The sequence below is a fragment of the Scatophagus argus genome, chromosome 6 (genome assembly GCF_020382885.2).
Source record: "Scatophagus argus isolate fScaArg1 chromosome 6, fScaArg1.pri, whole genome shotgun sequence".
Classification (NCBI taxonomy): domain Eukaryota; kingdom Metazoa; phylum Chordata; class Actinopteri; family Scatophagidae; genus Scatophagus; species Scatophagus argus.
In genome coordinates this window covers 24,986,300-25,014,291 of record NC_058498.1, presented here as the reverse complement: position 1 = coordinate 25,014,291, position 27,992 = coordinate 24,986,300, and the positions used below count along the sequence as shown (strand labels likewise).

General features: G+C 40.7%; 1 protein-coding gene across 1 annotated transcript in view; it reads right to left on the bottom strand.

Moving 5' to 3' along the window:
- Positions 1 to 27,992, bottom strand: part of LOC124060133 (cadherin-2-like) — an 86,389-nt gene that overhangs the window by 6,651 nt on the left and 51,746 nt on the right. The window contains exons 7-15 of the mRNA XM_046390707.1: positions 27,802 to 27,974; positions 25,388 to 25,525; positions 24,856 to 25,041; positions 23,884 to 24,137; positions 21,717 to 21,859; positions 17,767 to 18,000; positions 14,686 to 14,919; positions 10,922 to 11,061; positions 4,388 to 4,549 (exon numbers count right to left, since the gene is read on the bottom strand). Coding sequence (XP_046246663.1) covers positions 4,388 to 4,549; positions 10,922 to 11,061; positions 14,686 to 14,919; positions 17,767 to 18,000; positions 21,717 to 21,859; positions 23,884 to 24,137; positions 24,856 to 25,041; positions 25,388 to 25,525; positions 27,802 to 27,974 — 1,664 coding nt within the window. The remainder of the gene's footprint in view (positions 1 to 4,387; positions 4,550 to 10,921; positions 11,062 to 14,685; positions 14,920 to 17,766; positions 18,001 to 21,716; positions 21,860 to 23,883; positions 24,138 to 24,855; positions 25,042 to 25,387; positions 25,526 to 27,801; positions 27,975 to 27,992) is intronic.

Sequence of the window (27,992 nt, the reverse complement as noted above, 5' to 3'; positions counted from 1 at the left end):
CCCAAATGCTTGTTTGCTTTTGCTTTGTTACTTAACAATGTCTGGTAAAATGCTGAAATGGAAAGATACACTATATAACCAAAAATATTAGTAGACACCCACACCTCATTACACCAATGGGAATTTTAGTAACATCCGATTGTACTTTGGTAACATCTCACTGTAAGTGCAAGGACATTGGTGCGGAGCTGGTCCCCACTTTGCGGTTGTGTCAGGTTTTGTTAGCTGTGAAGGCTTTCCACAGAATTTTGGAGTGTGGGGGGTTTTGCTTATTCATTTAGTGGAGCATTTGTGAGGTCGGTAACTGATGTTGTACCGGGAGGCATGGATTACGTCATCCGTTCCGGTTTGTTCCAGGGGTTTTTGATGGGGTTGAGGTCGGGGTTCTGTATGGTCCAGGAAAGGTTTTCCACACTGGACCTTGCTTTGTGCACTGGGGCACAGTTGTGCTGCAGTAGAGGGGGACCTTAACTGGACAATTGCTGTGAGGATGGAGGCATAGCATTTTCCAAAATGTGTAAGTATGCTGAAGCATTAAGATTACCCTTCACTGGAAGTAAGGGGCCCAGCCCAGTCCCTGAAAAACAGCCGCATACCAAAAATAAAGAGGTGTATCTTTTGGCTGATCTTTTTGTTCATAATATCTGTGTGTCAGCAACCAAATTACTGACACACACTCTCCTTTGGACAGACCAAATATCCCCAAAATATCCTCGGGCCAACCTCAAAATTAAAATGATAGTATCAATTATTCAAGCAGCCTCTGGCGACTGTGTGACTCTTCTGTCAGGAGCAAAAGCAGAAGGAGTCTGATGTTACAGTGTAACAGTTGGTGTGGTAAGGTGGGTCTACAAAGCATGTGAATTTGACACAGTCAGCACCAAAGAAGGGTGGGACCTGGCTCACAGTCTCTTGTTCTGGGAATGTTTGAAGGGGTTGAGGTCATGGTTCTGTTCAGGTCTATCGGGTTCTTTCATCTTGTTATCCTGAAGCAATAAGATTTCCCTTCACTGGAAACCAATAGCATGCCTCTATGACCCCAACTAAGTTGCTCAAACAAGCTTTACCCTTACTTAGCACCGCTCTGTTAGATATGATCAGTGTGTCCGTAATAACAGGCTATGTACCCCAGTCCTTTAAAGTAGCTGTAGTCAAACCTCTCCTTAAAAAGCACACACTTGACCCAGAGGTTTTAAATAACTGTAGACCAATATCTAACATTACATTTCTTTCCAAGATCCTTGAAAGAACAGTCGCCAATCAGCTATGTGACTTTATTCTTATTAACAACTTATTTGAGATTTTTTAATCTGGCTTTAGAGCTCATCATAGCACAAAAACGCATTGGTTGAAGTCACAAATGACGTTCCCCTGGAATCTCGCTCTCCTGCTCTCTCTCTCTCTCTCTCCCTCTCTCCCTCTCTCTCAACCCAACCGGTCAAGGCAGATGGCCGCCCATCTTGAGTCGGGGTCTTCTCTGAGGTTTCTGCCTTCTAAAAGGCAGTTTTTCCTCGCCACTGTCGCCAAGTGCTTGCTCAAGGGGGAATGTTGGGCTCTCTCTAATTACAATTTAATTAAAGAGTTTGGTCTAGACCTGCTCAAATTGGAAAGTGTCATGAGATAACTTTTGTTGTGAATTGGCGCTATATAAATAAGCTGAATTGAATTGAATCAGACAGGGGACTTCTCTCTGTCCTTGTACTGTTAGACCTTAATGCTGCATGGGACACCATCGACCATTCCATCTTATTGCACAGATTGGACCACCTAATTGGCATTAAAGGAACTGCACTAAGCTGGTTTGAGTCTCAGATCGATCTCAGTTTGTTCATGTTTATGATCAATTGTCCACACTCACAAAAGTTAGTCATGCAGGTCCCCAAGGTTCTGTCCTTGGGCCAATACTATTCACCCTTTATATGTTCCCCATTGGTGATATTATCAAAAACACTCCATACATTTTCATTGTTATGCAGATGACACACAATTGTACTTGTCAATGAAACCAGAAGAAACAAATCAGCTAGTCAAACTTCGGGCATGTCTTAAAGACATAAAAACCTGGATGACTTGCAATTTTTTACTTCTAAATTCAGACAAAACTGAAGTTATTGTTCTGGGCCCTGAACACCTTAGAAACAAATTATCCAGTGATATAGCAATGCTAGCCAATGCTGCCACTATCGCCAAGTACTTGCTCAAGGGGAAATGCTGGGTTCTCTATACTATAATTTAATTAAAGAGTTTGGTCTAGACCTGCACTAATTGAAAAGTGTCATGAGATAACTTTTGCTGCGAATTGGCGCTATATAAATAAATTGAAGTGAATTGAATTGAGAACCAGAGATTTACTTAACAAGCTCCTGTACTGTGGAATCATTTTCCGGTTTCGGTCCAGGAGGTAGACACTCTCCTCACGTTTAAGAGTAGACATAAAACCTTCCTTTTTGATAAAGCTTTGGTTAGTTATAGTATATAGTTATGCTGCTATCAGCTTAGACTGCCGGAGATTTCCCACGATGCACTGAGCTCTTTCTTCCTCTCCCTCTCCTTCTGCACACATTTATGTCTCATTAATGCATGTTACTAACTCAACTTCTTCCCTGGAGTCCTTGTGCTTTCGTTTCTCACAGATTCCCATAGATCGTGGATGGACATCCTGCTGTGGTCCTGCGATTACTACTGTTTAGTCCTAATCTATTTTAATTCTATTACTACTACTACTATTCTATTACTACTATAGGCACTATTATTATTGTTACTACTGTCGTTATCATAATCACCATAATACCTTCTGTATACTTCATCAGTATCATTATCTATTGTTACAATACTTCTGGTGTTATGTTGTTGCTAAGCATATCTGTTCATGTGCTCCTTCTCCTTCTCTCTCTCTCTCTCTCTCTCGCTCTCTCTCAACCCAAGTGGTCAAGGCAGATGTCCATCCACCTCGAGCCGGGGTCTGCTCCAAGGTTTCTGCCTTCTTACAGGCAGTTTTTCCTCACCACTGTCACCAAGTCCTTGCTCATTGGGGATGTTGGGATCTCTGTATTACAAAATGTAATTAAAGTGTATACAAGCAATGTGATCTTGCACCAAAATCTAGCACTGAGTGCAGAAGTGATGCAGTGGAGGAGCTGCACTATCGAGTTCCTGTCCATACAATGACAAAAATGACAGAAACCATCGTTAGGAAAAATTGATTTGACAAGCATGTTTGAGTTTTTACTTTTTTAGCCAATCTGCAGTCCCATCTGCTCACATGGAGGGGGAGGTGTTTATGAACTACGACAGGAGGTGATCAAGATGTTTTTGCTTCACTTTTGGGAAACTCTCATGTTGTCCATTTCTATTTTAAGTCAGTGGTTGGAACAGACTTAGTGTCATTTCCTGTTGGTTCAAGATGGCATGCTGTAATTTTCTAAATGCTATGCTATGTGCACCTATAAGAACCTGAATTAATATTTACTGTATATAGTGTGGGAAGTACTATGATAAGAAAATTGAACAAACCCCAAACTGTCCTTTTAAGGAGCTGAGAATGGTCTGCAGCTAGTCTGTGGGATTAACTAAACTCAGTGGCTTTACCTCCAATTAGGTAGCCAGGTTGTGGCCACGTCTGAGGCCTGTTAATCCCGACTACGAGCAAAGCTAATTAAGAATCACACATGCAGTGTATTCTCTGTGTTTTCTTTCCACATTCTCCTACTACATTATGTGTGTTTCTTAAAAAAGCTTGTGTTAGCTCTCTGTGTACACCTTAAGGTGAACTGTCACATATCACTAATAGATCACTGATACTTGCGGATGTATATAAAGGAACAGTCTACAAAACAGAACCTAGAATTTGCTACCTTTTAAATTTGCCTCATTTTGTGTGATCATTTCTGTGTGTACTTCCTTTTTTTTGAAAATTGGAACTGCCTTCTGTTTTATGGCTCTGAATAGCAAAGAAGGTGAAATGTTTGAAAAAACATTTGAATTTCAGTATCCCTAAATCCACTGAGGTGATGGGGTAAACTGCACACATCCCGGTCAGTCTTTGATGCTTTATACCAATGGATAGAAAAGGGATGAGAGAAGCAAAAGATCTAACACTGGCAAATCCAGTTTTTTCTGGACACAGTGTTCGCTTACTGCTGTCGAACAGACAGTTTGTATTTCACTCAAGTTGTGATTCATCACTTCCTGTGTGCTGAGAAGTGCATGTGCTCAACACAAGAATTTAATCTGGGCAAACAGATTGAGTGTCAGTTAGTGAGGATGGGACACCTTCCTCTGCTGTGATAACACTTACTGGTTTAGACTGGTAAGAACACTGAAATCTTAGACAAAGATGTTAACATCGTGTTTTAAGTCGGTTTAAAAACCCTGAATGTCGTCATACCTCATGGATGAAGTCTCCTATGTCTCCTGGGTGGGGGGCAGCGGAACGGAGGGGGTACTGGTGGTCATGATGGAGTGGCCTCTCATCCAGACGTCTGATCCCCACCTTGACACACTCTGACTCCAGGGCATCAGGCTGCTGCAGCTGACTCAGATCATAGTCCTAAACATACACAGAAAACCACAAGCATACATGCTGCTATTACAGTAAGTCAAATCAGTTACTGCAGCCCAATATCAAGAGCCTTCACAATCTGTCAAGTATGCCCTCAGGTAATTGCAAGGACATTTTATTGACTACAAATCCACAATATTGTCTTAAATCACATTACCATCAAGATTCCCTGATCTCAGATGTCATACTGTTTTCTGGCGTAAGTAGTTAGGAAGCTTGTAGTCAGGAGACTGTGGGCAAATAAATTATTTGGGTGAATATGATCCCTGGCAGTCTAAGCCAAATGCTAATGGCTCTGTGAGTCTGTGCTTGTGAGGCACTTCTGTGCAATTTGCTAATGTTATGGACAAATGATAACGTTAGAATGCCAATATGCTGAATGATAATATTAGCGTGCTCATTTTAAGAACATATTTACCACATTCACCGTCTCAGTTTTCCGTGTTAGCTAACTAAAAGTAAACACAAAGTACAGCTGAGACTGATGTGAATGGCAATAGTCTTGCAGGTATTTGACCAGCAAGCAAAATATTGGACAAATCAAACTGTTGACGTGATGATGGCACAACATAAAAAGTCAAATGGATTTATATTGTCTGTACAATGTACAATGAATGTCTTAACCAGAATTTCATAGCATCTGTCTATGTATGACCTTCCTCATACTTCACCGATAAGACCTTTCTACGTGGTCTGTGTGGGTGAGAGCTAACGAAATTATTCATTTTCATTTCAAAAATATTCTTATTTGCCTATAATATATTGGGGACTGTCCACATACATCTCAAATACATCACATCAGTGATTGCCATAGAAGTTGGGCTGTTCCTGTAAGGAGAAACATAACATGGTGAACCCATGATTATTTCTGAATTGTCTAAATCAGTGGTTTCCAAACATTTTCATGTCAAGGCCCCCTAAACTGACACAAATTAGACCACAAACCCTCATTTGATAAGATAGAAGAAATATGAAAACAACCTGCAAAACACTGGACCACCTTTACTATTACTCTACTAAAATATGATAGAACTGCAAATGTGGTTACTTTGTGGATTACTGATTATGACATCTATGTCTGTCCAGACTCATATTTAATGTATAGAGACTGACAGAGAGCTTTGTCACATGGTGCAAGACAATCACGTGAAGCTCAGTCTGATCAACACCAATGAGCTTGTGGTGGCCTACAGTGCTTCGAGTATGCATGCTGCTGTAAAGACAAAACCTACAAATTCTCTAACATGGATGTTTCACACACATCTTTAACACAGCAGCATGAGCCATACAATCAGCATAGCTTCACCAGCACCAGTTGCAGCCCGCTTGCTGAAGACCTCAACCACTTCTTTGCCCACTTTGAGGTGACCAAGGCAGAAACGTAGCACACCCTACATACCCTCTCATGAAAAAGGTATAAGAGGGTGTGTCCTTTTACTGATGTTCTCTTAAAAGTGTCCTCATCTCATGACATCTGCTGCCTTCTGGAAGATATAAGTCTATTTAGAACCACACTTCCAGACTCCTGAACAGAAGTATCACTAGAACTATGCAATATTGGCTTAGTGCAATATTATTATTTTGCTGGAATCGTGTAACACACCGACTGTGCAGTACCTACTTATACTGTGCATATCTTTTTATTTATGCTATTATAACTTATTTATTACATGTGTGAGTTGTTGCAGTTTTGAGATTTTTTAATTTTTATCTCCATCTTTTTATCTTGCACTTTATCTTGTATCAATAAAGGAGTTGCACTAAAATTTCTTTGTGCAGCTGTGCAATGACAATGAAGACATTCTTTTCTATTCTATAATAGTAATGGATATAAAATATTACGGTGTCACAGTAAAGTTGACTTTTAACCTTTTGTGCATAAGATGTCGTTACATCATTTTAATTCATCCTATTAGACATTTATGTGAAAATTTGTCATAATCAGTGCATGAATTCTTGAATTATGACTAATTTGACCTTTGATAACCAAAGTTTGATCAGTTCATCCTTTAGGTCAAGTAGATGCTTTGGCCAAATTTAAAGACGTTCTCTCAAAGTCCTTCTGAGACATCACGGTCACGAGAACGGAACATATGGACATATGGACAAATGGATGCACTGTGGACAAAGGCATTGTGAGCTCAAGTATTGAACTTTAATTCCAAACTCAAACAGAGCTGCCTATACTACAGGGTATGGGTATAAAAACAGCAGCAATACTCATAACTACCTTGAAGCAGCAGTATACTTTTATTTAGTAAGAATTCCAATCACTCAGACAGGCACAGTGAACTCCTCTGATGCAATGTCTACCATGTCTCCCACATCATCTGTCCTAAGGGAGGAGTGAACCCAAATCTCTAATTAGCACCCACTTAGAGAAACAGAGCCTCTCTCACACCTTCTCTTTCACCACATCAGCAAAATCAATGGGCGTAGGGGAAGTGTGTGTCACAGCCTCTGATCTGTTTATGTTGAATTGTATTGTCTGACTCACTGCAGCAACCATTCAGAAACCATTTTGTGCTCTCTGGTCTCCAGGGAAATTGACTAAAGCAGCCTTTTCAGGACAAAAACAGCATGCTGTGGACTGACCTTGGGCTTTGTTCACAATAATAACCTACCAACAGAATACTTTTCACTGAAGAGCAGCTGAGAGTCCTGCAATAACCTCAAAGGAAGAAAGCAAATACTGTGTGCTCCTACTTGTGTTTTTTTTTATATTTACAAGGACCAGATAGACTGAGGTCCTCTTTTTCATTTCTTCAAGGTCTATTGCTATTACTTATTCAAAGAGCTATATGAATATTCATGTGAGTTTTGACTTATTTCCCCCAAATTATGTATATTTTCTATTATTCCTAACAACATATATTCCTTCCTTCTTTCCAGATCATTGGTTGCTATACATTTTTCAGTTATTTCAAATTATTGAAAAATATACAGTTGCACACTAATGCAACTAATTTAACAATAAAAACAACAATAATGTTTACTGTGCTAGGTGATATAACTCAAGTTACATATTGTTATATATATTATATATGTTATAGCTCAAGGTTCTATTCAGGCTGTTTAAAGCTGAGTTTCAAATTTATAGCAATAAAACAGACCAATAATGACTGCTGTAACAAAACATACAAAACACTGCTTTAAGTAAATTTGAAAGGTAAGCGCTTACAGAATATCTAGGGTTAAAGTACCCAAAAGTACCTAGACACAATTGGTGGCCATTTGAATCGCCACTCAATAACGGTGACAGTGACAGTCACCAAAACCCGTTCATAATAGGTAAGAAGCAAGATGTGGCTTTATAACTCGTCTTGTGTACACACACACAGATTTTCACAGCCTGCTGAGCATGTTTAACACAGAGCCTATGATTTCCATTCTCCCAAATGAGCAGCTATTCCTTGGCATAGCCTCTGCACCAGCTTCAGATGAAGTAGTTCAGTTTAATACAGGCAAGAGCTCATATCTTCGCAGTAGGCTGTATTTCTCTTTGTAAACATGTTATTGTACACATACTGTTCAACAATGGCACAATAGCGGGTACAATTGACTGGCATTACTGTACTGCATTCAAGAGAGTCTGTGCAGCATTGTTGGGTAGATTAGACAACAAGTATGGACAACAAGCTGAGTGCCTCTCCCACAAGACAGAGAACATTTACACTAAGTTTAAATTTTCTGTCAACTCCTCCGTATCATGCTACTGGGCATATGTTGAGTCTTTGCAGCTGGTAACAGCACGCGTATTAATGTTTAATTCATAGCGACCGCCATCCTGTCTCTTCGACTGTATTCGAGCCCTTATACGTGAATCAGGGATCAGTCTGGACTACAAGAGGATGGGAAAATGTGACAACTATAAGAAGACTGGAAGTTCACCTACATTTTTAAAGACCTCACATAAAAATTTAATCAAACAGAACAGGGCCCCAACATTGCCATGTACTACTGTAGCAGTATTTAAGTTAGAAGCAACCTTTTTATTTGGTTTGATTTCAGTAACTTCAAGCCTCATGGAAAAACTATACACAATAAAACCACCAAGTTCAGCTTTCATTTTAAGTCTAAAACTTTATTGAAAGTGCTGTGAATTATCTTGTCTTTCTTGATGACTAACTTTTACCATACCGGTCTTTGGGTTGAAAATGTCATTAAAACTTTTAACATGTTTAGGGAAATCTTCACTGCTCAACCTAATAAAAACATAAAATAAAAACCTAATGTTTCATTTATTATTTTAATTATAATAATGTTATTAATATCTTGTTAAAATTTTCCAAATTACATTTTACACTAAGAATTTTTTGCTATGGGAGAAACTGGAGCCCTCTCCAGCTTAAGATACAGGTTCAGTAAGACCACTGACATAGTAATTCTTTTTTGTGGAACATGCTCAGTAGCCAACAAGACAAACTAAAGTCTGGCATCATCATGAAGGTGCAGTGAATAACTGGTTTTGGTTTTATTTTTGTCAAAAGCCTTGAGTCCAAGTTCTTGTCACACCACATGCTATCACAAAGCTCCACCACAGCCGTGCGATAACACTATCCCATAAACTGTGATATAAGATAATATAGGTATCACTGTCATTATGCGCATCCCCTGAGTCACATATGATTTCAAAACAGATGTCTTCAGCCATGTCAGCAGCTCAGGCCATACTTGCATTGCTAACATTGGCAGGTGTATTGTTTACCATCTTAATTTAGAACAGAACTACACACAGTGCAGTGCAACAGCTGAGCCTGATGGTCAGACAAGTTGTAAGTCAAATTGAAGAGCTTAACAGAAAAAGTCAGTACTATTTTCATGTTTTGCCACTGAGGGTTGTACAAACGTTTGTGCCAATCCCTAGTAAATGCTTCTACCTCTGAGTTCACTGGTAGCCTACATGAAGGAAGCTGGTGAACCCCAAAGCCTCCAAGCGGTCTCTTTAGCAAACGGGCTGCTCTTCGGCGTATGCAGGAAGGAATTATTTGGGTCTGCGTGATTGAACTGTTTCAGCAACGAGCACATACAGCTGCCCTGAGGGTAAAACATGCATCAGTCAGTCGTCACCCGTTTTGCTTAGAGCAAGCTTTGTTTGTCACACCGAGTGAGTTTGTAATACTGCTAAGGTTGTAATGCCATTTGGACCACTGGCAGGTAGTCGGAAAATTTCTAAAAGTCACATAGGCAGGTGGGAGCTTTTGTTGCTGGCTTTGACTATATCCTAGAAGCAGTATGTATCAGTACAGACTTGGCACATACCATAATTGGAAAAAGAAGTGGTACTTGTTTGCACCTTTTTTTGCCAGCATGAATCCAGGAACAGTGAGCAAACAGTAAAACAGAGTGCTGCATTATGGCAGATGAATCCTCCACCTGCACTGTACTGTAAGTGTATGTATGCTAATGTGCTACTGCTGTAATAAAGTAAAACATGTTGTCAGTCTAACAAACCGGATAAATGAGGGTTAAACATTTCTCCCAGCAGAAGAGCGGAGCAGCTTATGTGCTTGGCACCAACTTACGAGTTGTGTGGAGGGACACAGGAAATTGTTCTCCAACAGAAAGCAATTAATCCTGTTTCGAGCTCCTCTTTTGTAGTACTCTTAATCTTAGCTGGAGGACACATGATTGAAAACTGTAGAGAAGCAGAGTGTGTGTCTGTGTGGCAACATTATGTGTCTTTTATGGTTAATTTCAGAGACTACGTGTGTATGACTGTGTGGGAGTGTGTGTGTGTGCGTGTGAAAGAATGAGTGTTAATTGTTAAAAGGATGTGCACATTTATCTAATACTGATAAAAGTAAGTGCCGCACGAAGATGTTTCTGTCGCAAACCATCAGTGGTCCTAAGGGAGTCAAAACCACCAATCACAGATAGTGTGACACTAACCTATAGTCAGTTCAGCCAATCAGAATTAACATACCAAACACCATAACCTTATACTGTCTGTTATATTGCAGTGGTTAGCACCGTCGCCTCACAGCAAGAGGGTTCCAGGTTTGAATCCCAGTCTGGGCCCTTCTATGTGGAGTTTGCATGTTCTCCCTGTGTCTGCGTGGGTTTTCTCCGGGTTCTCCGGCTTCCTCCCACAATACCAAAAACATGCACATTAGGTTAATTGGCTACTCTAAATTGCCCCTAGGTGTGAGTATGAGAGTGTGTGGTTGTCTGTCTTTGTGTGTTGGCCCTGTGACTGACTGGCGACCAGTCCAGGGTGAACCCCGCCTCTCGCCCGTAGTCAGCTGGGATAGGCTCCAGCTCCCCCGCCACCCTGACGGATAAGCGGTATAGAAAATGGATAGATGGATGTCTGTTATATTGTGTAGTTTGCAACTATGTGCATGTGTGTGTGTGTACCTGGTCCTCCTCTCCACCTCCCTCCTCGTCATATTTGAGGATGTTGTCTCGGACATCGTCCTCTGGGTCAATGAGCAGCTGCTTGGCCTGCCGCTCTTTATCCCTCCTCTTCATCCACATCACAAACAGCAGCACCAGCACTGCAGGACAAGCGTGACAAAAGAAGGCAAGGACACTATTTAAGGGAACAATGCAGGTTCATGAGAGTCACTGTACACTGCGCTGGCAAATTTTCTGTTCATAGAGCAGCAGAACATACAAAGTGTGACCTCAGGATGGCACTAGAGAAAGTTCCATAAAGCCATGTAATGATGCTTCCCATGGAGAGCTCGAATGTGCTTTCCAAATGTCTTGCACTTCACTCTTTGATCATGCAATAACTGTGCATGTATTGTGTTTGCTGTAAAAGTGATAGCAAAGAAGCTCACAGAATCATAATAAATAGAACCAATCCCCTGGGAATTTTGCAGCTAATTTCATTGCAGCCTAAATACAACTCATCTCACACACGAAGCTGAAAATTTGACCTGTCAGTCGCACTAAAGGGATGCGCATACAAAGGCCGAAAGGCAGCGATCTGACAGTGAAATTCTGTGAAAACAGACAGATAGATTCAGGGGTTGTGAGGGGTTCACCATGAAAAGACAGAATCGTTGTCTGGGTCCCTCATTGTAAATAACAAATTTCATGGCATTGTAGCCAGTAGAGGATAACAACGCTGTAAGGGAACGCGAGCACTGTGAAAACCAGGAGGAATTTTAGGTGATCAACCATTGTCTACACATCTACATTTAAGGGCATCAAATATAACAAATGTAGGTAATTTCTCATACTTTTCATAAATTGCTTTGCATTAGTTGACATTTAACTGGTAGTATTAGCTCATATGCAATTTCTCACTAGTGGTTCTTCCTCATATGGTGAAATCAACATAACCATTTGTAACAGAGCCTTCAGTCTAGTTAGCTGTTTTACAGTTTGGTCAAGTTTGCAAGGTCCACTCTTATGCGTAGTCTTTGTTAGAGTGCATTTACAGCTGGCAATGCAACTCAGCGTGCCAGTATTTCTAGCTGATTGCACACAATCCCTGCAGAATCCGAAGATCAATTTGAGGAGGTATGAATAAAGTGAAAAATATTTTTCTGACTTAGGATACCTTGTTCCACTTCAGATCACAAAAACAAATTAAAATAAGGAATCTGAGAATGGAAAGTCACTGCTCCAAGCTCTAGTCTGCACTTTAGATACACAGCTAGTTCAAAGCCTCCTCAGTCTACCTCATTGACAGTCCGAGATGAATACCAAACAAGAGAAATTCCCTCATATGGGACTAAATATTCTGAAGAATGTCAGAAACATAAAACTCCTTTTAGAGATAACTGGTGGGTTTAAAGCGATGTAAATCTTTCTCCTTTTGATCGTATTAATCTGGGTGGATTTATGAGACAGAGGAGCTAAGGGTGTGCATGTGTTGGTAAACCTGCACCACTGCACCTCTGAGGGCCAAAATACATTAGGACACCAAATGAAATTCCAAGTGAAGACAATTTAAACCCTAGAGAGGTGATATGAAAAATGGCTTGTCACCATTAGTAGCATTTCTCAGCGAAACCAAGAGGCAAGGCTGGCTGCTTACTGCCTTACAGCCAACAAGACGACAGACAACAAATCTGGTCTATTTAAAAAAATACTCATTAAAGGAACATTCTGCCTTTAAATGAAAATAACAGATGGAGTAAAGTGAAGCCTTTTCTCCCTACAGTACTCAAGATGGGCTTAGCCGGATTGAAGTAGTCAGGGGCCTGCAGCAAAGCTTTGCTGCTGACTGATGTGAACGTCTACAACAAACCCCTCTGCTCCACTACTACCCACTGTGCCTTGTGCACACACCTTGATGTCTCCCAGTTCATGTTAAAGTACAGAGAGCATACATGGCAGCTTTAATACAAATGTAGACCAAAAAAAAAAAAAAAAAAAGAAAGAAAAAAAAAGATCAGTACTAGATTTTTCACAAAATTTAGGTAGGATTATGTATCAAGCGAGCACAATATCAGGTAAAATAACAAAAGTGTAAAAGGTGTTAAACCAGCTATGATAACCAGTAGGGCGGCACAGTGGTGCAGTGGTTAGCACTGTCGCCTCATAGCAAGAGGGTTCCAGGTTCGAATCCCGGTCTGGGCCCTTCTATGTGGAGTTTGCATGTTCTCCCTGTGGGTTTTCTCCGGGTTCTCCGGCTTCCTCCCACAATACCAAAAACATGCACATTAGGTTAATTGGCTACTCTACATTGCCCCTAGGTGTGAGTGTGAGAGTGTGTGGTTGTTTGTCTTTGTGTGTTGGCCCTGTGATTGACTGGTGACCAGTCCAGGGTGAACCCCGCCTCTCGCCCGTAGTCAGCTGGGATAGGCTCCAGCTCCCCCGCAACCCTGACGGATAAGCGGTATAGAAAATGGATGGATGGATAACCAGTAGGGCCAAACCTTTCACCCTCCCATAAGCTAAAGAATAGGTTAATACTCCTCAAGCAAGTCTGGAACATCATAATGTCTGCTTTGATTGCATGCCACGTTAAATATTTTACGTTATTTCAAAAAAAAGCTCTTTTTGCATACTTTTCTCTGTGTTGTGTCTGCTCTCTGTCTGTGTATGTGTCTGTGTGACTCCAGCTGCAATGCTGATTGGAATACACAGATTTGACTCGCTGAGTAGTATCATGTATAATGTAAGCAGTAGTTCTGTGAGTTTGGATAAGATGCCTAGGATCATGGCCAGACAGGTTGTAAACAAACTGACAGTTTGTCAAAATTATCTAGACATCTTGGTTTAGACCTGAAATTTTAAAAATTCCTCATTGCACAGGAGCCTGTGAGGCTGTGCTGAGCTGCCTAAGCTCAGCTCTCAGCTGCTGGCTGATGTCCTCTCTCTGCTGTCCTCTAATTTTTACAGCTATTCCTCCTGAGCATCTATCTTGCTGCTTCAGCTGCCGCAGCAGCCATGGTTGAGGCCTGGAAATATTCAAAACAAATGAACTGGAAAGCTAATCACACTGGCTGGATTGTTCAGTTTCCACTTCCTCTGTTCTGTTGGTCCCCCGGTCCAGACTGTCTTTGTGCCTCCTCAACATGAGTCATTTTGAGTTTAATATTTTTCAGTATTCATCTGGATCAAACGTTTGGTGTCAGAATTAAAGAATTTACATTAACCTTATCCCCTTGAGCAGTGAATATTGACTAGCAGCAGCTTGACAACCTTGAGCTGTATATCCCAGCTGTATTCTAGCCTTACCAGCCATGCACATATGATCATCACTTCTGATTCAGAGTGTGTACAAAAAGGAGGGGGCTATTCATAGACAAGACCATGGCATCTGCCTTGGTGTGGGGTATACATAGAGATAGATAGAGATAGAGAGAGACAGAGATAGAGAGAGAGAGAGAGAGAGAGAGAGAGAGAGAGAGAGAGAGATGAGCAGGGCAGGGAGGGGCTGAGTGAATCAGTGTATTGTATGCAGCTGTATGATGACGAGTTTACTCATTCTAAAGAGTAAATTAAAAAAACTGTGGCACTCACTGTTAATATTGTGGAAACACAACGGGTTCACAATGATCAGTAATACATGTTCACTCTTATAATACTCAGCTCATCAAAAGGCTAATTTTGGGAAACACGGCAGGATTCGGGATTCCAGGACAACTGCTCGTAATATGGGACTGCACTGTAGGGACTGTAGTATGTGTGTGTGTGTGTGTGTGTGTGTGACTCACCTAATAGTATGATGATACAGATCAGGATTGCGATGATAGCTCCCGTGCCCAGTCCGGCAGCAATGATTCGCTCCATGTCCACACAGTCTCCATGGTGATCACACTGGCAGACCTTCACCCTCAGGTAGGACGTGTTGGACATGGGCAGGTTGCCAGAGTCTGTGATCACGATGGGAACCTCGTAGATCCCACTGGCCAGGGAGCCAATCCTCAGTCGAAGCTGAGCATACTCGCCTGGAGTATGATGAGGTAAAGATGGAAGGATAGAAAAAAAGAGAAACTGATGAGTTCAAGTAATTCCTTATTTCCACACTTAATTCTGCTTTATAATCATGCTACTCAGTTACACTGGAAGCTTGCCAGTACTGCTAGAATATGCTAATTGCGGTGACTGGATTAGCTGGAGGTTCTTTGCTTGGAAAACAATATTTCCTGATAAGGAGAACAGTTGTGCATATTGTCCCCTACATATAAGAAACTGACACAAAACAGTATGCCTGTCCTGAGCCCACAGAAATCCATCAGTTACTGTGAGATCATTTCTAAAACTACTGAAGTGAAAAGGTGAATAAAATGTCTGTTTCTAAATAGCTCCTGCCAAAATAATGCAAGTGAGTCCAACAGGTCCAGATTTACCTTGTTATGTAGTTTTTTAGATAAAGAATGAATGAATTTCTAGATTTGAACATTTTCCATGAACTGAACCACAATAAGCATGTTCAATAAGGCAAAACTGTTGGTTTGCATCCAAAATGTGTCACAGCGGCTTCAGTCACAACAGACCAGTTGAGGTTCTTGAACAATCACCACCGTCAGATATCCATTGGTCTACTGGCCTCTGGTTTACGGCTTAGTACATCTTCTTCCCACTGATTATTTCAAAGATGATTCAGTGTGATGTTGGTCTGGCCGTAAGTCCTCTATGATTTGCAAGTTCCTTGATCTGATAGGCATCAAAGTTAGCTCATAGTCAGCGTTAATTAGTCCATTAGATATTTCAATTTGCCAAGCTTCTTTATTTTTATCATGTTATTGCCTACTAGTACATGCTGGTGAACTGTAAAGGTTCACTGTTCGGCACTTTTGGGACAGTTTCAAATCAGGTGTGGCGAGATTCATTCTTGACCTTTGGAATAAACATTTGTGGTTAATATTCTAAACTCAGTGTTCAATTGGTGGCTTATTCCAGAACAGTTCAAGCATCATTGCCACACAACCTTAGTACGAAACTTTGGTCTGGAGAATAGGGTACGTGAGGGCTGCAAATCCAGTGGGCACTCAATGGCTCAAGGGTCACTGACCAGAAGTCAGCCAACAAACAAAGATCATGTCACGTTGACATCTGATAAAAAAAGACCTTTGCACAAAGTTTCCATCTCTACCCATATATGACCACCTGCTGTGTGACTGTAGTTCTACACATATATCATGTACAGGACAACTGAACCAGTCTCATTCACTGAGGAAGGCTGTGGAAAATGCTAGAACTGAGATTTTAAAGTCTTGGGGGAAAAAGAACAACCACATCATGTCTTTAGTCTGTTAAAGCAAGTCAAATAACAAGTCTTCATGAGTTCTGTAAATACTGTTAGGAGGCAGTGCAGGTGGTCCTTGGATAAGATAAGGTGATGATGAGTGGGCAACTGGCTGTATCAGTGTGTGAATGTAGCAAGTGTTGTGCTTTGACCTGAGCAAGTGTTGTGCTTTGAGCATTTACCATCAGCAAAGTCTGAAATACTGACCGCTAACAGCATTCAAATTGTTTTCAAAAGTGTATTAGCTCTTACTTTTACAAAGCTGAGCTATACGTCCTAATTAATTAATAAGGTACTTTGTTTTTGGATAAAAATGTCACACTTGGATGTTTTTGCTCTTCTACTTCAGTCAGGTCTTCAGAGAAGGAGGTCTCAAACATCTCCCGTCTGCTTGCAGTCACATTCAAATTAAATTTCAAATGGTTTATTTTTGTGAAATATGTCTGACTTGGACCAAGCCTGAGGCCTCAAGTGTCACTCTGTGAAAAATTATTCACCAGGCCTGAAGGTACAGCATATAACGAAGCAAAATAAGTCAGGATTATTAGTTCTCCTAGTGTCTCCTGATGTTCCCCGTTCTCTCTCCTTGTTCCGGCTGTTTTTTTCTCTCTCTCTGTGTGTGTGTGTGTGTGTGTGTGTGTGTGTGTGTGTGTGCGCTTGTGGAAACATGCAGGTGCGGGAAATGCCACAGAGATTTTGATTTTATTTTTCTGATTGATGATGTTGGGAGGCTACTACATTTGGTAGTCAGTAGTAGTAGAGAGAATAAATCCGTTCATATCATGATCTACATCTAATATATCGTAGTTGTAAGCACAGGCCTGTATTAACATTGGACTGGTTTAATGTTGAAGCATTTTCAAACAGATAGACTTGTGGTAAGTGGACTATGAGGATTACCAATCTGTCAAATGGTATTGGTGTCAGGCCAGCTCTCAGCTTTGATCTTTTTCTTGTGGAAAATTCTGAACTCTTGCTTCCTGTGCTCACGTTTACCTACTAAGTTTCTACCTGCCTGCCCAGGCCAAGTCCTGACTCAGCTCTGAATCTAGTTTCCAGAAATCATCCCTGGACTTGTTCATCTCCCGGACCTATGAATTGTTAGCTGTGACTGCTGGAACTCACCTGCTGCCTGGCCACCATCTCAGACTTTCTTCCTCTGAGGCACCTTTAATTATTGCCATTTTAGACTCTCCTCTGTCGAAGCACTTTTTCTAAAGTCCTTGCTGTTTGTTGGTGAATTATTTGAGACCTTTTGCAGCTAAGTAAAGACTGTAATGTCTGGTAGCTGAGGTCTGCTTAATTCTGGGGTCCAAACCTTTGTCTAAGACATAATACAACAAGCCTTGTTGGACTCTCAGGTTACAGTGAGACAAAGTTTAACTTTGTACCTTGTTGGAACGCAAAGATTATCATGTGATTATCATGTGATCTTCCACAACCTGATTTTTATTTCTGGGTTCACTCTTCCCTTTAATCAATAAAGGTTTGAATGAATTAAGATACAGATTATAATTAGTGCCAAGACGTATTATCCCATACTGACCACTGAGGCGACCCAGAGTCCAGTTACGGCGTACATCTGATGGTCGACTGGCTAGCTCAAATGCAAAGGGTCCAGCGTTAGGGGTGAGGTCAGGGTCGCTGGCTGTGATGTTGATGGCATTGGGATCTGGCTTCTCACACATTTCCACCTCAGGAGGGAACACATGAGGCGCATTGTCATTTATGTCCAGCAGGTACATCTGAAGGGTGCCTGTCCCACTGGCGGGAGGGATGCCTGGAATGAAAACATAAAATTACATTAGAATAATAAGCTGAAGTATGATTGGAAGACTTTTTTAAATCTCCTGCCCATTTTCTGTTTCATTACTTTAATTGGCATCACTGACTTTGCTGGAAATAAACATGGTGGAAATTGTTTTTCTCTGTTAGCCTAACTAACTTTACAACACCTGCAAACACTGCTCATTACACCCTTTATAAAATCTGTCGTGAGGACTGTGGTATACAAAGGGGCCTTAGGATCACTAAAATCAAAAAACTTTATTCCCTTGGGTAGGATAATGTAACACGACAAGCAACAGTTACATATGGACAAATGGTTCAATGGTTCATCCTCAGGGAAAGATGATATGCACAGTAACATTAAGGGCAATCTGCACATTAAATGTTATGGACAAATGGAAATATTGGCCTGTTGGTGACATTGGATGAAAGGTCAGATTACCAATATTTCAATATGAGGGTTGATGCCTTACAACATATTTTGGGGAAAGAAATAACAAATGTAACAAATATTGTGTGTGTGTGTTTGTGTGTGTGTGTGTGTGCCATATAGACACACTGTTGTCCAATAATGACAAAAAACAAATCAATAAAGCACAATCTTACCCACACTGGTTGACATATTCCTTCACAACTGACTCAAATCCATATAAACTGCCCTGCTGCCCCAAATACTCATTAGAGCATAAACTGGGGATTAATCCGCTGCTAAGAATAGTCCCCAGCAAATGTATTATTTCTTCTTGTTTGAGTAACATTCAGTAAAGTGGTCTTTTAGGAAACTAATTAGCATTTGTTAAAAAATGAAATATATTTGCGAGCTCTTTTTATGGAATTAGAGCTGAGAACCATAGAGAGAGTAGGATGACAAAAAGTACTCAGAGACAAATCATGTCTCATCTTGCCATGGGATTTAAAAAAAAAAAAAAAAAAAAAAAGAAAGCACAAAATATCACCAACATTATCTTTTAAAACTGAGGTTTATAAGTTATAGAAACAAGCAAGAGTAGCTAGAGTATCCAACCAAAAAAGCCTCCCTTTAGGCATCCTCCCAAAGCTCCTCCTCTAACATAAATATTCACTGACTGCTCCATAATTTCAAACTAGAACATATGTGTGAGTGCCTAGTTTTTAAGTCCAATAAATACATAAAATAACTCTGTTAAAAACCAGTCATACAAACATGAGTGAAAAAATAGCCGTCAAAGGTACCCCAGTCCAAAATGTCTACCCAACCAGGCGGTTGCTCTTCACTGGCTTAGCTGATGAATGAGTGACTGGTTCTTGGTTCTTGGAACACTGGTTCTTCGGTTCAGCTCAGGGCCGTTCAAGTACCATGGTGAAATTAGATGGATATTTGACATACTGTCAATCTCATTTCCAACTCTTTTTTTTGGCCCTGTGATTGACTGGCGACCAGTCCAGGGTGTACCCCGCCTCTCGCCCGTAGTCAGCTGGGATAGGCTCCAGCTCCCCCGCGACCCTGACGGATAAGCGGTATAGAGAATGGATGGATGGATGGATGTTCCAGGTTTTTGTCATGTCCTGTTTTATTTTGAAAGTGTCAATTCCCCTGTGTGTCCCTGTTTCATTTAACTTTCTTTTATCATGTTTGCTTTCTCGTTCCCTAATGTGTTTCACCTGTCTCTCGTTGTCTTGTCTATTTAGTCCTTGTCTTCCTAGTCACATTTGTCAGTTCGTTGCTTATGTCTGGATTGCTTTGACTATTGTTTGGACCTCTGTTCAGCACTCTGTGCCAGTGACGCCGTACTTCCTGACAATCCCTCATGTCTCATTCACATTAGAAAACACTAAACAATTTTATCATGAACATAAACAACATTGTCAGCACTTGCAACATGCATGTTCAATTAATCAATCAACTAATGCAATGTCCTCTGGCAAATCAAAAATGTATTCTTCACGGACACATGAAGAATGACTGGTGCACATATTGTAACTGCTGAAAAGCTGCATACTTGTTACCTCTTCCTCAAGCTTGCATGTGTTTGTCCTTGTGTGTGAGTCTGTTTTTTTTTTTTTTTTAATCAGCAAGCCTTTTGCAGTGCATGTGTGCTCGACAAGGGCAGAGAATGCGCTAAGACGGCCAGTTAGCAGGAAGCTTGAAACACAGCGGAGTCTCTGTATGAAGAGGGTGCAGGGTCAGGGTGGATGGATGGATGGATGGATGGAGTTGCTGCTGAATGACATTCCTCCTGAACAATTTGAAGTTTGAACAGAGAATCCTCTTTTCCATGGCTAAAAAGCTCAGTTGTGCTCAGAACAAGAGGAAGATTTTGGGAATCACGCACTAAATAGGCTGAGAAACATCTCCATTAGGAATCAATGGAAGTACTGTCCATAAGACTGTCCATGTAATCCTACAAGTCTGCCTGATCAGGACATTTGATTATGGGAATAAAGAACTGAAATGTGGTTAAAGGTGGACAGGACAAACCGTTGTCTACAGGAGGAAGTCTTCCTCACTGTCATTTCAGACTGGAGTCACCATATGTAGGTACCCAAACTTAGCCTAAATTAGCAACTAGAGGTCATACAAAGGTTTTTTCCAAGTCTGCTAAAATAATAATATTAGCTTGGAGTTGCAAAAAGCCAATAGTTGTTTAGTCGGCTGACAACTGAACATCAATGTGAAAGTAACAAATGAAATAAATCTTGGAGCCAGATTAACCAGTCGACCTCTACTGGCTAATGTATATGGAAATTGATTCCTTTAGCAGGTGATAGTCATCTCAATGTAATTGTACAGACTGAAGGTCTTTAGAGATATTATCAGAAATGCCCCTTTAGTCTCTGTGTCTATGGTATATGTTTGATTGACAGCTAAACCACCAGGGGCACTGTGACACTATAAACAATTCTGCTACTAACTGTACCTTAAAAAGTCAAAGACATTTTTGTTTGAAGCAACAAGCATACCATTTAGCATCCACACTGACTGAAGCTGAGATTAACAGGTAGGTTTTTAAGATGTTTATGTGTTCTGACTGACAAGCCATTCAGTCTCTAGCCTGCAAAGTGACATTAAGAGCTCGCTCCTCTTTGGTAGGGGTTGGTTTGGTTGCAAGATGTGTACTTGTGTGCATCAAAGAAAGAAAGAAAGCTACAATACGAAGTTAAAGTAAATTGTAATTCGAAGTCGAAGCCTCTTTTTGACAGGACAACACTGAAATCTTTGATAAAAAGACTTCAGACTTTTCAGGATAACTGGGATTGGGTAATGTTGCTACATGAAGAAAGGCTACTAGTTTAACTTCTTTTTTCCCCACTATTGTGGCTGTTTTCAAAATCATATAATGTTTCACCATGTAAGCTATTTCAGCACAAAGCATGGCTAAGTGCTCCGTCATTATATTCTATTTTCTTGAAGAAACAGGAGGGTTATAAATATATTTAATACATAACTGTGCTATAATATTGACACATCAAAATAGTGAGTGCATTTATTTAGAATATGTATTAACATCACATTTTTACTGATATGAAATAACCTTTATCTGAGTAGCCTCAGTAGAAGTGTGTTGCTGTAGTTGAACTACTTCCAGTGAAATTTGCTTTGTTTCCAAGTAGCTTCCACATCACTGCCGAGACCCTGCAGACGTTGGACCGCTGCTTAAAGTGCACCGAGGCACAGCATGCGGGGGAATGGGGTTACGACAGTACACCAGCCCTGCCCTGATGCCTCACCGTTATCAGAAGCCATGAAGGTAACATTGTAGAGGTTGTTCTTGACGTAAGGTGACTCCCGGTCGAGGATGGCGATGGTGGAAATCCGACCATTAACTGGGTCAATCTCCAGCCAGTTGGCAGGGTCGTACATCTTGGAGTACCTAGATTCAGTCAGAGGGAGACAGCATGAGAGGGAACCACAGAGAGGATTCTTTATCTGCTCCACTGGCTACACGCCAAGCAGCCACTGTGGAGCTGATATATAGAAGCTGCAACGCTCTTGTGAGGCGACCGCAACTCATTCGTTTATTGTCACCGAAAATGGTTCTGCCTTTAACAGACTTGGAAATTATATCACGGAATATATTTGTCAGTGAAAATTTGCTATGTGTTATGTGTGACTTGAAAACAGCCCATATAAAGAATAAGTTTGGCAAATCCCTGTGACCTGCCGATGAAATCTATTCGTCTAAGAGAATTTACTCATACCAATACATCTGCAACGCTGTAAGAGCAAATTCATGTTTCAAATAGTGCACACGGTTGAGAAAAAACGTAATGTGTAAATAGGAAAATAGCACAGCTTTAAATAAAAGCAAGCAGAGCTGTCGAAAAGCCACCAGAAACCACCCGTGAATACGGAATATTGTCCATTTGGTTTATTTTTAATTGGTGAGATAAAGAGTAGAAAGGCAACGTTATGAATAAATGTAGGAGCAGCACCAACTAGAGAACACAAAGCAACACAAAAAAGAAAAATCACAAACCAAAATGCTCTCCCCGGCCCGCTCTATAGTGCACAATATACTCGCTTTATGTGTGTGTGTGTGTGTGTGTACTCGCATGTTTTTGTGAACAGAGTGTGCGTCCACCATTGGCTGTTGCTAGGCTACAAAGACTTCAGCACTACATTTAGAAACAAATAGTGGGATGTAAAAGAAAGAAGGATGGGGACAAGAGGCAGCAGTCCTGCAGGCTCTTAGTGCTCTAGTCTGCTGTTGTTGAGCTGTTAGTTCAGTCAGTGCTGCCGGATCTGGAAAGATAAGCATTTCCTCCACAAAATATGTTTTTAGGAAAAAAAAATTCCGCTTTTATCTCAAAATGGGGCTGCAACAGAAAACACCAAGCCACCTTCACTAATTGAGTAGGCGGATATTCACCCTGCTGAGTAAATTAAATTGAGCTGTTGAACATGGTCAACACAAATTCTTAATATAGTCATACATAAATCTTCTTTTATCTGAAGATCATATGATTATATTATAACCATTTTGAGTACATGTTGGATGACATTATTCTCCATCAGAACTGCACGTTCGACGGCCAAACCGTTTCCGAACACTTTCCTTTAAGATGGCCGTGTCCAACCATTTGTGTCACCTTCTTACATAACACCCACTTCACACAGTGACTGGCCAGCTGTGCAAAGGTAAGAAATGAAGCTGGGTTTAAGCTGCAAACAGCACAAGCGTCCGGGTGAGACTGAGGCTGTCTGATTTTGAAACTTCATTCATTTCTTCCACATACAAAAATAAATTGATGGTTTAAAAATAGAACAGACGGTTTAAGTTATATTAGGGGCTCGTTGTGAGCATCTCTAATTACTCAGTATCCTCTCGTTGTGAAGTGCTACTTCGAAACAATTCAGTGTTAACACTGATTTGAGATATTTAAGAGGCTTGTTGGTGGAGCCACTAATTGTTCCTTTAGGCATGTTAGCAAATGTTTCCAAACTAGGAAGTCAAGAATGGGCTATGACAACTCTTGCAGTCACAGAGGATAGCTTTATGCTAATTTTGTCTTTAATCACAGACTTCCAGCTGTGCATGAACAGATTGGTTGCAAGGTTGCATTTAAATACATACTAATAAGCTAATTTCTTTCAGTCATACTTTGTCAATGACAGTCATTTACAGTGATTTCAGAATTCATTCTAATAAATACAAATCTAATTTCAAAGACGAAATGCTATCCAATTATGTCTTATTCTTCTTATGAGAAGATGGCGACAAATTCAGCTCTCTGTTTAAACCTACTCAACATTTTCTACTTAAATTACACATTTTAATTGTATGTACCCTGTTTTTTATTTATTTATTTATTTTAGCATGACACATTTCATTTTGACATCCACCTGAAACTGTGTGAACTCATAAAGTCAGAGCAGTCACAGTGAGTGTCTTACCGGACAGTCTGTCTCATGAAGCGGTCCGGGTCCTGGGCGGTGAAGGTCGTGAGAAGCGACCCAGCAGGTAGACCTTCCTCCAGTTTGATGGACTTGGGGTTGGGGCTGAACTCTGGACTCTCGTTGATGTCCAGGATTTGTACAGAGACAGTTGCTGTGGACTGACGAGGCAAATGGATACCACGGGCCAGCGGGACCTCGTTCTCTGCCTCCACCGTCAGCATGAAGGAACGGGTCAGCTCAAAATCGATGGGCTGGACAGAAGAAGGGACAGACAAGATAACATGACTGAAAGCACATCAAGGATTATAACTATAAGAACTAAATGACTGAATGACTAACTAGGATATTAAAGGAACAGTTCTAAACGACTGATGAAGTTGGGGACTTGTTGTTAAACAATAAAAAACACATAACCCCAGACGCTATGAGTATAGGTGTAGCCCCCTATAGAACCACTTCACATATCTTCTGTGTGTGAACTAGAAGGTTAACACTGAGGTGTGCACAGACTGTGAGTTCTCGTTGATTTTGTCAGATGCCCTAACACTTACAGGCTGGAGGCTAAAGACCTCAGCTCAAAAAGTGCATAAATAAGGACTTATTAAATCAATTCAATTCATGTTTGGTTTGGGCTGTTTTTTTGAGGTTTTCAAAACAATTCTGCAACTCTCTTAGCTCCAGAAACATTTTGTGGACAAAGAAACTTCACTCAACTTCCGTGCAGGTGAGTAGATAATGACTGAATTTTTATTTCTAGGTGAACTGTTCCTTAAAGTAGAAAGATAAAACACAATTGTATGGATTACAGCATGTACAGGATGTGCGCAGAATAGAAGGAATATTATGAAATGATTTACATAGCACTGCTTCAGACCTTTACACTTTTCATTTGTTTATTCACACCGCGTGTGTGTGCACATATTTGAACATGCATGAGTGTGTGGGTGTGCTGTGAGGATCAGCTCCCACCTTGACCACAGTGAGCAGGCCCTCATTGGTGGTGGGGTCAGTGGGGATGGAGAAGTGGCCAGTGGGGTCTCCAGAGATGATGCGGTACACGGCGCTCCAGGCTTGAGTGTGAGGCTGGTCCTTATCCGTCACAGTCAGGTTAGCAACGATTACATTCACCCTGTTCTCATGAACCTCCCCAAAGAACTGAGAGAGAGGGCCAAAAAAGACTGATTAATATTTATTTATGCTTAAAATTACAGCCAACAAGTGACCGCCAAAGAGAAGATGATTGCTTCTCTCACACACAGATAACTGCTTTAATTCAGACCATTTTCAGCTCAAACACTTCTCCTTCCCGTCCAACCTGTTCAGCTTTACCGAGAAAGATAAACATATTTGACATTTCATTGGTTTTCCACTCCTCCACAATCAGCCACTACCAATAAAACCTCAAAGAGCTTCAGTGCCATTTAGAAGAGCGGCCCTGTCTGCAGTTTTCCAGAGAATAGATTTCCACTCTGCATGCGCGAGAGAATGTCTGTGGACTTACTGTGTCTGTGGTGAATTCCGGGGGATTGTCGTTGACATCGGTAATCCTGATGACTGTGGTGGCTGTGTTGGATAGGCCGTAGGTGGGGTTTCCCTCCATGTCTGTAGCCTGGATGATCAGGGTGTACTGGGTGACTTTCTGGAAACAGAAAGAGAACAAAAAAGGTTGATGACTGAAAATATGGAACTCAAATTGTTTAGATGCTCTAGTTTAAAGAAAGATCCTGAGGAACAGCATATCCTGCCATTTGTTTCTTTAGATAGATGGAAAACACACTGTAAAACACTGTAAAAAACACACATTATTAAAAAAAGCTGGTTGGAATATTGCTGCACAGATCATAGTTAAACATAAATCTAATTAAAGGCTTTTGACTACAGTGGAATGTATTTCTGTCAAAGCACCATTACGGCTGATGACTCAATCAGTACTGTTTAACAATAGTTCACAAATCTAATAACTGCTAGACTTAACAGGATTTCTGCACACATCCTGCACAATCTGAATTACCTTTTAATAGCTCTGAAATGGAAATGATATCATCTCCATTTTAAGAATTTGTATTATACTCTAGCTTTGAAAAGTACACTTAAACAGTATCCAATTTATGAAATTACAGTTTTGATTACATTTTTTTTATATTAATCCGAACAATATATTTTAAACAACGTTTTACATATGTTGGCAGTTCGTTCTTTGGCTTTGGAGACTGTGTTTGACAAGAAAATGAGCATTTCATCTCCACTTTGTCGCCTCTTGTAGAGCATTTGATTCACATGGTCTTCACCAGCAGTTTGCTCAGATGTCAGTGAGCAGTTGATTGTCATACTTCACAACAATCCTGACTACTTTCAGCTTTAGGATTTCTCATATATGTCTGCATAAAATTCAAAATTTTCCAAAAAATGCTCAAAAAAAAAAGAACATGTATCATAAATCCTTAAACTTTGAAACGTGGAAAATTGAACTGCCCACTAAAGTGCTTTCCCAAGAAGGGCTTTTATTTATTTATTTTATTAATGGACATTCATCTTTATTTTGTTCCATATTTTAAGCCGCTGTTGTTACCAGCTAACAATTTACATAGGCATTTAAAACTGGTGACTTGCACTCAACCAATCAACGTTGCTCTTCTGCTGGGAAGGCAACTATTCTGAGGTAGGAGCTAAAAAAGCTCCTCAAAACAGCACTCTAAAGGCCCAAACATGCTGAAAGCAAGAGACACACGCTATGTGAGGCTCCTATGGTGCACTGCAGGCAGCAGATTTGAAACCCAAGCACCACAGAACCAGTATTTTGAGAAAATACATATGCTTTAGGTAGTACTCATATACTTCTATAGAGACACAGAAGACCACAGTTTCACAAAAGGGACCCCAAAACACACACACACACACACACACACACACACACACACAAGCACATGCAGCTTGAGTGTCAAATACAACAATAACATTCTTGGTGTTGAGTCACCCTGACGCATCCTTGTGTCTTCTCACAGTTGCGACAGAACATATTAGACCGTAGAAAGTATTCAGAATAGCAATATTTGGTCTTTACTGATGGGGCATGTCAGTGTTTCCTCACAATGAGCAGCACAGAGTGGGGCTCAGCTCCCTCTCTCTCTCACCGTAGCTTAGCTTTTTCCTTTAAGCTCTCTCCAGATAGGCACTGCGGCTGCAGAAAAAAACAGCTTTGCTCACTGGGTTCTCCTTTTACACCCCCAAAATCAAAACAAGAAGGGGCTTCAGGGCAATTTAATGTGCCTCATAACACTTGGGTAAGGGGGCGTTGATTGGACATGTTCGGCCCAAAAACTTCAGTTTTACTATCACAGTGCTTCATAATCTGATAACATTGCACTCACCAACTAAATGTATGTACTGAGGCTTTGTTCGTGACATTTTAAGCACGCTCACTTTCAAGTGGCTCAGATAATCTGGATGCTTGAGCAGTTAGTGAGTGGCCTTCAGATGTATTTTGTAAAACAGATCCAACCTTGATGTTGGAGTATTAGTGCCAACCATGGTGAATGAATATGCACACACAATTCACATGTTTCTAACTGTGTTTTAAGAAAGAAAATATGTGTTTCCTAAACATTCACAACAAATATTTTAAAAAGTAGCACTGATATTGAGGTTATTAACAAATCCTTAAAAATATAATCATTGTATGCTGTCATGCAAGTAGCATGACCTCATTAGAAACAGAACATTCTGTAGGACCTATATGTTCTTTCCTCAGTAAGAATAAGAGTAGGGAAAAAAAAAGCTACAAGCTGTCTTTACACTGCAGGAAACACTGCAGGCTGGACAGACATTCACAGGCTGAGAAGCAGCTGCTCCATATGGGTTTGGGGACAAGCCTTTCAAAATGTCCATCTGAAAACATACACACACACACACACACACCTCCCGGTCGAGGCCTGCTGCCACAGTGATGATGTCACCAGTCTTGTTATTAATAGTAAAGATGTTGGAGGAGGGGCTCTGGGGATTCTGAGAGAGAATCTTATATCGCAGCATCCCATTGGCAGTTTTTGGATCATCCTTGTCCACTGCTGTCACAGTCATCACAAAGGATCCTGCAGAGAACCACACAA